The sequence below is a fragment of the Sus scrofa genome, chromosome 16 (genome assembly GCF_054392235.1).
Source record: "Sus scrofa isolate SSC_HxYL_T2T_F1_AM1 chromosome 16, Sscrofa_HxYL_maternal_Yorkshire_Landrace_v2.0, whole genome shotgun sequence".
Classification (NCBI taxonomy): domain Eukaryota; kingdom Metazoa; phylum Chordata; class Mammalia; order Artiodactyla; family Suidae; genus Sus; species Sus scrofa.
The window spans coordinates 67,799,949-67,812,877 of NC_139398.1; the positions used below are offsets into that span (position 1 = coordinate 67,799,949).

Genomic DNA, 12,929 nt, shown 5'->3' on the forward strand with positions numbered 1-12,929 from the left:
GCTGTGCTAAGATCTGCCTGATTCCTGGGGCACTGGCTGTCTCAGCACACAACTAAAGGACGAACCTTGGGCTGCCAGTGAATGAATAGGGAGCTAGTTTTGCATCTGTTCTCTGTATTTTATTTTTTTAAAGGTTTATTGAAGTACAGTTGATTTACAACGTTGTGATAATTTCTGGTGTACGACCAAGTGCATCTGTTCTTTTTAGAAAAGAAGTTATTTCTCAAACTCTCCACTTGAAAAATTATTGGTAGTAAATTACCTGAATACCCTTCGAGACGGATTATAACAATGAGGTTGAGAAACAATGCTTGCCGCAGTCACAAACTCCCAATTCAAAATAAACCCTCCAAGAAGTATTCCCAATTAACCCTTGGCTCCACTCTGCACATCAGTACTCTGGGAGAACACTGGTCCTTGCACTTCCCCGCTAAGAAACAGACAGCAGCTTCTATTTCTTTTGCATTTTTACCCCAGTGTCCAAGCCCAAGGCCCCCCCCCCCCCCATGCTTAATCCATGCTGCCATGTGCTTTCAGGGTGGCTAAAAATGCTAACAAGAATCGGACCTCTGACTGACTGGTCCTTAACTTGAAGTTATCTTTAGACCTTTTCAAATAGACATCCTTTGGGTCCATGAACCACCCCCGCCCCCCAATCTCAAACCCTTGGAAATTATAGCCATTCTTAATGGATACTATTGGGCATTTGCAAAATGTCAGGTACTGTGCTTTTGACTTTATAGACACTATTATCTAAGAGGAACAGCTGGGAGTGGTTGGAGGCCCCTTTGCCCTCAACTGGGCTCCGCTCTGTCTCCAGCCCACACAGCTGGCACTCTGGCTCACGGAGCGAACATTCCTTCTGACTCTGTGACTGGCTGCAGCCAGCCATCTCCAGGAGCAAGCCACCCCACTTTCCGTTTGTAGCTTATGGGGGGGATGAAGTTTCCTTCCAATAAATACATACTTAACCTCCCCCCCTCCCAAAGCCATCTATTAGAGTTAAATTATTTTAGGAAAGGCTGTGTTTGGGACTGCCTGGGTTTAGTTCAGTCCCAACAGGGCAGCCAGGTGTGCATCAAGTTCTCCCTGGGGTGGGGCTTTCTTCCAGGGCGGCCTTTACCTCGCGGGCTCATCAGGGTTGCGTCCACAGCCTTCCCTCCGTCCCCACAACGGGCTTCGTCGAAGGGCAGGCATTGCTCTCCCGTCCCCGCCACGACTTCCGAATTCCCAGCCAGGTCCTTGGCTCCACTCAGGGACTTGACCCGGTAGATGCGTCGGCTGTTGGTGTCAGACACGTAGAGTGAGCCGGACACAGGGTCCACCGCCAAATAGTACTTGTGTGCCGGGTTGTTGCTTTAGGAGAAGAAGCACAGAGAGGAGTGAGCAGGGGCTGTGCAGCTGGCCTCCTAGATCAAAGAGATGCCAAACCTCCCAGCAAGACGCTAACCACCTCTGGCGTCTTTCCACTTTAGTGAACTGGAAAGAATCTCACAGAACCAGTTAGTGTTCTAACAGCTCATGGCTCTTTGTTACTTCTAACTGGACTTTAGCGCCTCACATTATCAGAGAATTCACGGCTGTCCATCAGGCTTTCACTGGGCCAGTGCAAAGGCCCCACTCCCATCCTGCTTCTGTGGTTGTGTGCTGTGGGCGCTAGGCTCCTTCCTCCCCCCCCACCGTGGGTTTACGAGGCTCTCCGGTGGTACTGAGAACACTCGCACAGGACAACACACACTCTTTAGGCTTCCTTACTGCCGCCAAGGTACCAGATCATTAATACCGGGGCAATCTGGAGTTTTCCTAACTTCATAATGGGCCGCTCCCCGGAGCCACCGTCCAGTCCTCAGTCTCAGATCTTCCCACTATTCCTTGGTGTGGATGTGAACAAAGTTGACATCTTGTATGAAGGCACGTGATGTCTTACTGATCCCATATCCAGACTCTCTTTTACTGGAGCTGTAGTTTTCAAACCTTAGATTAATAGTGAGGTTCCCAGGCATAGCCCCAGATCTGCCAGGACCCTAAGTCACACTGTGAGAAAAATACCTCCGTGTGTGGGGGGAAAGGATTAGGAAGGTGTCACACCTTAGAAACCTGGAACCCTCTATTTGCCATGTGTCTGGCTGTCCTATGTCCCGCGGACTAGGACGGGTGAGGTCTGTACACTCGGCCCATGACTGAGACACAGGAGACTCGAACCTCAACTCAGACTTAGCTGGTGACCTTTGGGAAGTCTTTCGGCCCTGCTGGGTCCTTGATTCTGTATTGGGGCCATGAAGAAGTCATATCTGATCCTTACTCATGTCCCTTTGGGTTCAAACCCTACATTTTCATCCCTTTGCAGTGTCTGCCGCTGGATGGGAGTAGCAGCCAGAACAGGTGCTCCTGCTGCTCCCACCCTGGTTATCAGCATCACTAGGATGCAGGCAGCTGGTGCCTCTCTGTCCTAGTCGGGGAGACTAGGTTTTGTGCCTCATGCCTAAAATAATCACAGGCTTTGTTCCCTCTAAAACTGTAGTTTGGAATTATGAGAAGAGAGGGGCTGGGGAAGGTGAAGGGAAGGTGAGGGTGATGGGAGTGCTGGATGCCTCTGTCCTGTAGACATAAGCTACTAAATGACTAAAACACCACCATTTGGGTTCTTCCCCGATTTAAGGAAGAAAAGAACTAGGAAGCTATTTTTAGGAACAAATTGTGCATCGAGACCATCTTTAATTCCAGCTTCTCCTCAGGTTGCTATTAAGACACACAATGGAACTAGAAGTCAAGGTCTTTCTAAAATGCAAGCCCAGATAATGAATTTGGAAGAGTAGGCTACCTGGGTTCCTTTCCCTTCCTCCTCCTCCTTTTTTGGGCTATTAAGTCTTTAGAGACTAGTCGCACATGCAAAACAAATTAGGGCAGAAAGGGGAAAACACATGCCATTTTTTTAAACTAGATGCTGTACTTTGTTACTGAACATGCAGGAGCTGGTGGGAGCATCAGAGGATCAGGGCGCTGCACATCTGTGTCTATCTATGAGCAAGATAATTAAGTCTGGACTTTCTAGGGAGCCCAGTTCAAGGAGGCTTTTCTAAATCTCTGGCAGAAGAGCAGACAGCTGAGAGTATATGGGGTCAGTTCTTGCTGGGAGTCCATCCTTCCCCATGGCCCCACACTCATTGCAATCCCGATTGTTACAGTGGTGGTCAGGTAGATGGACATCCATGCTTCCACATCTGGAGCCATGGCCAAGGTCAAATGGAGTATGTAAGTTTGAAGTGGGGGGTCCTTCCAAGGCATGGCTGCTTTTTAAAATATTTGGCCAGATCAGGGTGTTTACAGCCCACCAGTTGGGGTTGGGTGGGAAGGAGGGGGCAGAGGACTCCTGTGCATGGCTTTCCCACTGGCTTGGATGATCCTGTACAACTTTCCTTTCTGTCTGATTTTGACCAAGCATCATGCAGAAGAAGCCTCTGCCAACATTTCATTTCAAGGAGTGAGGAGAAGGATTCCCGCGAGTATTAAAATGCACTGTTTTGTTTTTTTCTCCTCTCCCAAATAAAAATAAGGTCTCTCTCCTTCTATTTTAGTGCAATCTGGAGTTTTCCTCCCTTGGTAACTGGAAGCTCCCTAGAGCAAAATGTACATTTATGTGTGGGATATACTATACAGGTGCATGATGCCAATGTGGATTTAAATGAAAAGCTCAGAGCAGGTGAATAACAACGCCTATTTAGACAAAAAGTACTTGGTCCACACCCTTCATGCTACTTAAGAGTGATTGAACTCCATGAAAATTCCCAAACAGCTGACTGTTGGATTCATTCTGACCAGCAGATTGGCGATTAACTTGTATTTTTTTGTAAAACTGACCAAGTATCCAGGGGAAGAAAATCATTAATGAGTCGAAAATGAGTTTTTGACCCGTTTCCAGTTCATTAAAGCTTTTGTGAACCCAGTCCAGCATTTACAAAAGCCAGAAGTTTGCCTCAACTGTTTAGCCCAATTATGGACCACACTGAGCAGTTGGGATAAAAGTTCGCTGAGGGTTCATTATCTTGCACTTGCATCTTCCGGAAATTCTAATTACTGTCAGCTTATTTGGTTCCTTTTTGACTGCATTTCATAATTGCTAAAGCTTATCATATCCACAACACACAATTAGCACATAAAAAAGTTACTATATTTGGTACATAAAAATATACAACATTACACAAGAAAGCACAAAACAAAAAGCAAACACAAGGAAGCAAACGAACCATATCAAATTATACAGGGAAGAGTTCTTCATCTTACCTATGTTTAAACTCTTTATTTCTTTATAGAAAGAAAACAGAAGGAAAAAGAACAAACAGTTAGCTGAAGAATTGATGATAAAGCAAACATAACATTTTCGTTTCTTGTATAAAGGCCCCCCCTCTCCCCCCAAAGGCGGTCTTTTTCTTTTGTTTCCCTTCTAGCTGACAGTTTCTGGCTCAATTATTTGAGAAGCGCCCTTGATCTTGGACTCCTGCTGGCCACTGGAAAATCTAGACAAGAATGCTTGAATTCTCTGACCAGCCATGTGGCATCACGTGACACAGGTAGCTACTGGTGAACCAGGCTAATGAAGAGATGTCACATAGGTTACCTCTCTCTCTTTTTTTCCTTTTTCTTTCTTTTTTTAATGGCTGCACCTGTGGAAGTTCCCAGGCTAGGGTCAAATCAGAGCTGCAGCTGCAGGCCTATGCCATAGTCACAGCAACATCAGATCTGAGCTGCATGTGCAACCTACACCACAGTTCATGGCAGTGCTGGATCCTTAACCCACTGAGGGAGGCCAGGGGTTGAACCCCATCCCCATGGATATGATGAGTAGTTCTTAGCCTGCTGAGCCACAGCTGGGAACTCCTAGGTTATTTCCTGAATGCCAACACCTACCGATTGGGAATGGCTGCCGGGAGGATGGGAGGAGAAGATTCTGAAGCCAAGTTCAAGCTCAGCTGTAAAGAGTGCTGTGACTCATTTGTAACATCTGCCCTGGGTGTGGGAGGGAGCCTAGTGATACCTGAGCCACCTACTTGCCATTGGTGTATAAAAGAGTCTGTACCACCTGCGAGAGAGCCACTGCTCACAGCCAGCTCCACGTGCCCAACACTGTTGAACCCTGAGAGTCTGAACCATTTCCCAGCCCTGCTCCATGACTTCTCTCTCTCCCCATGTCACCCACATGTGTGGGCCCCCAAGGATGTGTTCTTTCTTCTAAAAATACCTGTAGATTAAACTCACAGCTGATATTGTCCTTGCATAATTAGAGCCAAAGTCTCCAATGAACATTCTTTTTTGGAAAACCAGTTTTGCTGTCTTTTTTTCTTTTTTTTTAAGGGCTGCGCCTGTGGCATATGGAAGTTCACAGGCTAGGGGTTTAGTTGGAGCTGTAGCTGCTGGCCACAGCAATGCCAGATCCAAGCCATACTGTGATCTATACCACTGCTTGTGGCAGTGATGGATCCTTAACCTACTGAGTGAGACCAGGGATTGAATCCACATCCTCAGAGACACTATGTTAGCTTCTTAAGTGACTGAGCCACAACAGGACTTTCTGTCTTTTTTTTTTTTTTTTAAAGAACAAAAACATGTCAGTTTCAGCAGGAGAGTGGCTGAAACTTAGCAACATTAAGGAGAAGAGGAAAGATGCCAGGGCCTCAAATAGAGAGCCACTCCCGATTCCTGGGGTTTCTAGGCCAATGTGGAAAGAACCCCTGACCCCTCTTTCCCCTGTAGCAAAGGGAGGAGGCCTTCAGGGGATATAAGGCCACTATTCCTGCCTGGATGCAGCTCAGGCCTCTGCCAGGGGCCATCATTAGTGGTGGGTTTGCACAGGGATTACATTTTTATATTTTAGTCCAACGTGTTAGTTTTTGCAAAAAAAAAAAAGTTAATTAAATGATGCTGATAACTGTTGAGCTCTGACTGACATAGTGCAATTTAAGATTCATTCTGCAAAGCCTGGTGTGTCGGGGTGGCAGCCGGGAATTCTCGCATCTATTTTACATTGCTTAATGAAAGTGAAATGTTATCTGCCACCAGTGGTAGTCATATTTGGCTCTTAATTATTGCAATATCAATTCCACATTTTTTAAGTCAAGATTTTGTGCTAAGACTGGTTAGGATTTGGGTCTGCAGACCTGACCTACTTCTCTGCTAAGAACATCTGCTTTAAGTTGATTAATATAATATCTATGTTGGGGGAAGGAGAGGGCAAGGGGGACCAGGTCAGCTGAGCGTGCAGAGTCTGAATGATTGGATGGATATACGCTTTGGAGAAAGGTTGAGGTCACCACTTTTCCAGCCCAGGGCCATTAGCAGAGCGGGTGCTTAGCAGGCAACAAACCCAAATGGCACCATAAAGTCAGCCTATGTACATGAGAATAGGCACCCGACTTACAAGGGACAAGCCTAGGCTTTGTGTCCATGGCCTCAATAACTCCAACCCTTTTGGCATACCCTTTGAGGAAAAAGAGGCATTTCAGGTTCAACTACCATATGATGTCACTTATATGTGGAACCTAAAATACAGCACAAGTGAACCTATCTACAAAACAGAAACAGACTCACAGACAAAGAGAACAGACTTGTGGTTGCCCATGGGGAGGGAGTGGGATGGACTGGGAGTTTGGGCTTAGTAGATGCAAACTATCACATTTAGAATGGATAAGCAATGAGGTCCCACTGTACAGCACAGGAAACTATGTCCAGTCTCTCGGGATAATATAAGAAAGGGAATGTATATATTCATGTATGACTGGGTCACTTTGCTGTACAGCAGAAATTGGCACGACACTGTAAATCAACTATAATAAGTAAAGAAAACTGCCAAAAAAAAGAATTGAGATGGATTAGCTCTTCACATTGTGGCGTGTCAATGCTTTAGGGTCTCTCTAAGCATTCCCCTCCTGTTTTGGGATGCTCTCCACGGGCTGTCTTGTGATTTGTATGTGTGTGCTTCACAGTGAATGGAAGTTATTAAGTAGATGTGGGCAAGGCGGACACATCTCCATACGACTGTTTTTTAATCGAGAGCCCTGGGGAGAAATGGGTTCTTGAGTGAAGGAAGGAAGGAAGGAATGGGCTGCTTCCTTTAGCGATGGCAGATCCTGCCTTGGATGAGTTCCACCCCCTCATGTTCTGTCCAGTCATCAAGTTGCAATCAGTTGAGACTGTTGTCTGTTCCCATTCTAGCTCTATCCCTCTGTGCACGGAATAGGGTGGACTTGGAGTGGCCATAGTTTTTCTTTGTTTTAGTCCTAACTCAGGAGAAGTGAGTCGGGGTACATTTAGTTTAGGGGGATGTGCTTATGTGGCTCATACCTAGTCCTTCCACCATCTTTTAGTTGATGGCTGGCCATTCTGGTATAGGAGTGGCTTTCAGGAAGGCTCCGTTCCTATTATGCTGACCCTCTGAGCATCATAACAGAAAGCAGAATGCCCACGGAGAAGTCATGTATCATGGAAGTGTAACAGTAGTTAATGAATATCAAATTTTAGGTTATCTGTCTGGATTTTGTGATGTTTGCACTAATTGTCAACTTTGCAAAATCTGCATTTTGTTTTGATTTCTTATCCTAAATAACAGTCAGTTTTATTCAAAAATTGCATAAAATTCAGGCCCCATGAAACTTGGATTTGTCCTCGGTAACAGCGCGTAGAAAACTGGGCCAAGAACTGTCCAAAATTTTATAGGAATTCCCTTGTTACTGTTATTCTGGGTAGATGCTGAGTTATATTTTGTTCCCTGACTTCCATGTTTCTACTCGGACCACACAGAGAAAGCATTTCCTCTCTGACCAGCACCATATACTCCTCCCTAACTTTCTACATTGACATCAGGCAGGCTCTGTCCTTGCTGAACTCTCAAGCAAAGCTTATCCCTGGTGATGCTTACTGCCAACTTCTGTTGCCCATGCCCGCCTTCCCAGGCTCCCACTTTCTTGTAGCTCTTCCCTCTCTTGCACTCACACATCCTTCCCCTAAACATCTCCTCCTGATGCAAGGATGCCACTGGCCCAACCTAACAGCACCATCAGAATCTCAGCATGGGGAAGTGTTTCAGCTGGGAAAAAAGCACAGTTCATATCATAATATAATTTTATGTATGAAAACGAAAAAATAAATTAGAATTTCAGGCATGAAGGAAAGTGTGAGAGTCTTAATGCTTATTAAAATGGCCAAGTTAGGAAAAGGTAGAGGGACACTGTCCCATCCGTTATCACTGACTGCCTCCTACGAGGTCCTGAGATATCCTCAAATGGGGGAGAAAGGAAACATTTTTCTCTGGCAGAACTTCACCCTAAGATGTGACTGACAGATTGACTGCACAAGGCTTGGGTTTTCCAAGGACCACCTGAACGGGGTGATAGTTATAAGAAGGGAAACGGGCTCCTAGAGGTGGGGTCTCGGGCTTTGGGGGGATGTGGGTGTTGAAAATGTCTTGAAGGCCAGTGGAATTGGAGCAGACAAGTGATCACCATTTTACCTAGGAAGAACGCTTTTGCTAGCATCAGATGTTTTTCAAGCATCTACATGTTTTTCCTACATGTTTGGGATGGGCAAAGGAAAAAGCAATGAAGAAGGAGAGTGAACATTTAAATAAAATTCGGATTCAGAGGCTCAGCTCTGGGGTGGGTGAGAGAGGGATGGGCAGCGCCTCCCGAAATTGAATCATTGAGCTGCCAGCTCACAATGGAGAAGAGACAGAAGCACGACAGGTCTCTTCCCCCGCCCCCTCCCTTCGCTGGTTACTGTTTTGAAGAGAGGGGATTGACAGCCCTTTGTTTTCAGGTATGGAGTGGGAAGAAAAGAAGAATCAAACCTGTGTTCTTGTTAAAGCTTAACTTCTAATCGTCTGGATACCTGGCTGATGAAAGCAAGAGCAAGTCCAAAGGTGGTTAAAGCAGGGGGAAAAAAAAAATCACCCAGCTGTCAAGGGAAACTGACAGCTACAGTCCCTCTAGCTGTCCCCAGTGTCTCCCTGTGGGTGTGGTGTGGCTCACTCTGAGTGGGCCCTGAGCTTGGACCATTGATGCTGCGGCCCCTGCAACTTGGGAGACCTGGAATTGGGAACAGAAGACTCCAGCCAAACTTGAGCTCACTTGAGCAACTAGTTCACTGGAGCACTGTGTCCCAAGTCCCTGGTATGGGCCAGACACTGCTCTGGGCATCCAGGGGCCAAGCTGTCAAAGACACCTGATCTACAGAGGTTCACACCTTGGGGCCTTAAAGCCTTGCAGAAATAGCTGAAAGACAAGGCAGTCAATGGTGTCGCCTTGGTGGAAATTTCAAGTTAAGGGGACCAGGAGAGGGTGGCAATTATTTCTGCTGGGAATACCAGGCTTCCTGGAAGAGGGGGCCTCAAGCTCAGCCTTTGAGGCGGACCCAGTGAGGGAGATGAGGTCGAGAATGTATTGTGAGCAGAGTGAGCAGCACGAGTCAAGGTTTGCAGGTCAGGATGTGGCAGGTAAATGCTGAGCAGGAAGAGCCGAACCAAAGGAGCAAGGGCCAGATGTGGAGGGTTACAAAGCCTGGATGAAAACGCACAGCCCTCATGGAAAAAAATCACAGTGCTGGCTCCACCCCTTTCCTGCCTCCTTTCACGGCCCTTCACTGCCCCCACGATGCCTACGAAGAAGATGCTCTCCTAGGATAAGAAGGAAATAAATATCGTGGGAAGGGGACCCAGTTGGGGAGGCTGTCAATTTGACAGCCCGAGGATCATCCAGCCTCTTCCATTTGGCCTCCTTCTTCCTCTCACCATTTATGTTTTGGTTATTACTCCACCCCATGGCCTCCTGCTCTGTGTTTCCCTGATGCTGGTTGTTGGCTCTTCTTGAACATTTGGTTTGAACTGTCTTTACTTGCCCAGGTGTCCACCTCTCACCCTCGAATGGGTGCTCTTGGAGCCTGGGTTCCATCTCCTTCTGGACCCACAGAGCCCAGCCCAGGCTTGGCTCACTCTGATGCTCAGTAAATGCCTACTGGACTCCTGAGGCTGCCACCCTCTTGAGGATGGAGTTGGGTTTTCTTCTCTATTTTTTCTTTTTACAGCTGCACCATGGCACATAGAAGTTCTCAGGCTAGGGGTCAAATCAGAGCTGCAGCTGCTGGCCTACACCACAGCCACAGCAACAGCAACATCGGGTCTGAGCCTCACCTTCGACCAGCTCCCCAGACCTCATCCCCAGTGCTGGATCCTTAACCCACTGAGCAAGGCCAGGGATTGGACCCACATCCTCATGGATACTAGTTGGGTTCTTAACCTGCTGAGCCAAAATGGGAACTTCTCTCCTTTTACCCCTCTCGGTGCCTGGTAGTCTCAGCTCCCCAGAGCACTCAGCAGCCCTGGCTGGTGGTCAGAACACCGATCTCTCTCTAGAAGGAGCCTCAGAGACATGTGATGCAGGTGCGACCCGTGGCTTCTAAGTCTTTGACGTGGTAGCTGCAGCTGCCTCATGGATACTTTTTTTTTGTTTGATTTTTAGGGCTGCACCTGCAGCATATAGAAGTTCCCAGGTTAGGGGTTGGAATTGGAGCTATAGCTGGTGGTCTACACCACAGCCAGAGCAATACAGGATCTGAACCATGTCTGTGACCTACACCACAGCTCACAGCAACACTGGATCCTTAACCCACTGAGCAAGGGCAGGGATCAAACCTGCATCCTCATGGATACCAGTCGGATTTGTTTCCTCTGTGCTACAATGGGAACTCCCAGCTGCAGCTGCTTCAGAAAACACCACCTCACACTCAGCGGCTCAGGTCAAAATCCTAGTATCACTTTTGATTCTTCTCTCTCTGTATTTTTTTTCTACATCCTATCAACATTTCCTATTAAATCTACCTTGAAAATATATCCCAATTAGAAGCTCTCCATTTTTCCTGCTACCACCCTATTCCACGCCACCATCACCCAAATCCTGGACAATTGCTAGAGCCTCCCTCTGGGTTTTTTTGCCTCCACTCTTGCACCCTGACAGACCATTCTTCCTCCAAGAGCCAGAAACATCTCAAAAAATGCAAAGCAAATCATGTCCTACTTCAACCTCCTATGGCTGCACATGGCTCTGAAAATATGATTCACATGTGTCACCATGGTCACGAAGGCCCTGAAGCACTGGCCCCCTTACCTACCTCTCTGCCCCCTCCTCGAAGACATATTCTCCTAGCTCAGCCCCCTCCAGCCATGCTGGACTTCTACCAGTCCCCGGAATAACCAGGCTGTGCCTGATATTAGGGATTTGGCACAACTTCTCTCCGCCTGGAATACTTTCCCCCAGTTCTTTTTTTTTTTTTTTTTTTTTGGTCTTTTTGCCTTTTCTAGGGCCGCTCCGGCGGCATATGGAGGTTCCCAGGCTAGGGGTCTAATCCGAGCTGTAGCCGCCAGCCTACACCACAGCCACACCACCACCAGATCCAGGCTGCATCTGCGACCTACAGCACAGCTCATGGCAATGCCGGATCCTTAACCCACGGAGTGAGACCAGGGATTGAACCCACAACCTCATGGTTCCTAGTTGGATTCGTTAACCACTGCGCCACGACGGGAACTCCCCCCCAGTTCTTTATGTGGCTGACCTCGTCATTCAGGTCCCCTCTCGAATGTTGCCCAGTATGAGAGGTTCCTCTGACCACTTTACCTCATGTACCTTCCTCATCCCTTCTCCCCAGCACCACAGTTCCATACAGCATTTAATGCTACTTGAAAAAAAACCTTTTCATTTGTCCACATGATTTAGTATGAAGTTCCCAGTCAGACCACCAGCACAACAGCGAGGGCTTTGCTTGGCCCCAAGATTTTTTTTTTCTCCCTCATCAGACAGTCCCACACATGGTATATATGTGCCAAATAGTTGTTAAATAAAATTTCTCCCTTGTTGATAGATTGCATTTCTCTCTCTACTTAAAGATCCCTCTCTAGTTTTGCGATTTTTTTTTTTTTTGGCCGCCCCCGTGGCATATGGAATTTCCCAGGCGAGGGTTTGAATCAGAGCTGTAGCTGCTGGCCTATGCTACAGCCACAGCCACGTGGGATCTGAGCCACATTTGTGCCTACACCACAGCTCACGGCAACACTGGATCCTTAACCCACTGAGGAAGGCCAGGGAGCAAACCTGCATCCTCATGAATACGAGTCGGGTTCATTACCACTTAGCCACAGTGGGAACTCCTAGGCTTGAGATTCTTGAAAAGAGAGTTCCCGAGAGCTTTTGTCCAGCACAGAGACCTGAACTTCAGACTTAGCAGCAAACAATGGCTCGGAAGAGTATACTAGAGGTGGCTGAAAGTTAACCTAGCAAGGCCTGGAGCAGTAATTCTAAGTCATATCCTAGCAAATGTGCAAAGATCCAGAAAATTCACAGAGAACTAGCATGTACAGGTGCTCAGTAGAAATGTCTGAATTCATAAATGAAGGTTAGTGGATCTTAAACTTTGATGTGGAGCAGAATCTTCTACAAAGTGAGTCAGAGAGAAAAGACACCTTGGCCCTTCTCTAGACTTATTGCGCCAGTGCCTCTGGCAGTGGGCTCCAGGAATGTGTATTTTTAAGAAGCGCTACTTTAGAAACTAGTGAAGTGGACCCTCAGTGAGAAATTGTGGTTCTTTCTTGGTTTGGTGTGTATCAGATCCACATGTGGAGGTGTCATGGGCTACAGCTCTCTGGCTCTTACCCCCAGCACCATGATGCAAGGCTTCTGCCTTTCTTGTAAGGCAGTTGTTAACGACGATACTAAACACAGGTAGTGGTTTATAGATTCACAGAGCAAGCCTTATTGGACTCCAAGCCTAGGTGTCAAGCCTCAGTCCATCCCACTGAATACGTATTCTCTGGAGAGCACCCCCCTGCCCCCCGCAATGCGGCCACCGTTTACCCAAGGAAGTTTTGTAGCAATGGGTGCAACACAGCCAAA

At 47.2% G+C, this 12,929-nt stretch overlaps 1 protein-coding gene across 50 annotated transcripts in view; it reads right to left on the minus strand.

Moving 5' to 3' along the window:
- TENM2 (teneurin transmembrane protein 2) overlaps positions 1–12,929 on the minus strand; it is a 1,290,011-nt gene that overhangs the window by 63,724 nt on the left and 1,213,358 nt on the right. For 32 of the 50 annotated variants that reach the window (XM_085001825.1, XM_085001822.1, XM_085001814.1 and 29 more), the window contains 2 exons: positions 4,282–4,302; positions 1,124–1,356 (listed from right to left, as the gene is read on the minus strand). In XM_085001825.1, the coding sequence (XP_084857951.1) occupies positions 1,124–1,356; positions 4,282–4,302 (254 nt within the window). The remainder of the gene's footprint in view (positions 1–1,123; positions 1,357–4,281; positions 4,303–12,929) is intronic. The other 18 variants (XM_085001829.1, XM_085001823.1, XM_085001832.1 and 15 more) reach the window with 1 other exon arrangement.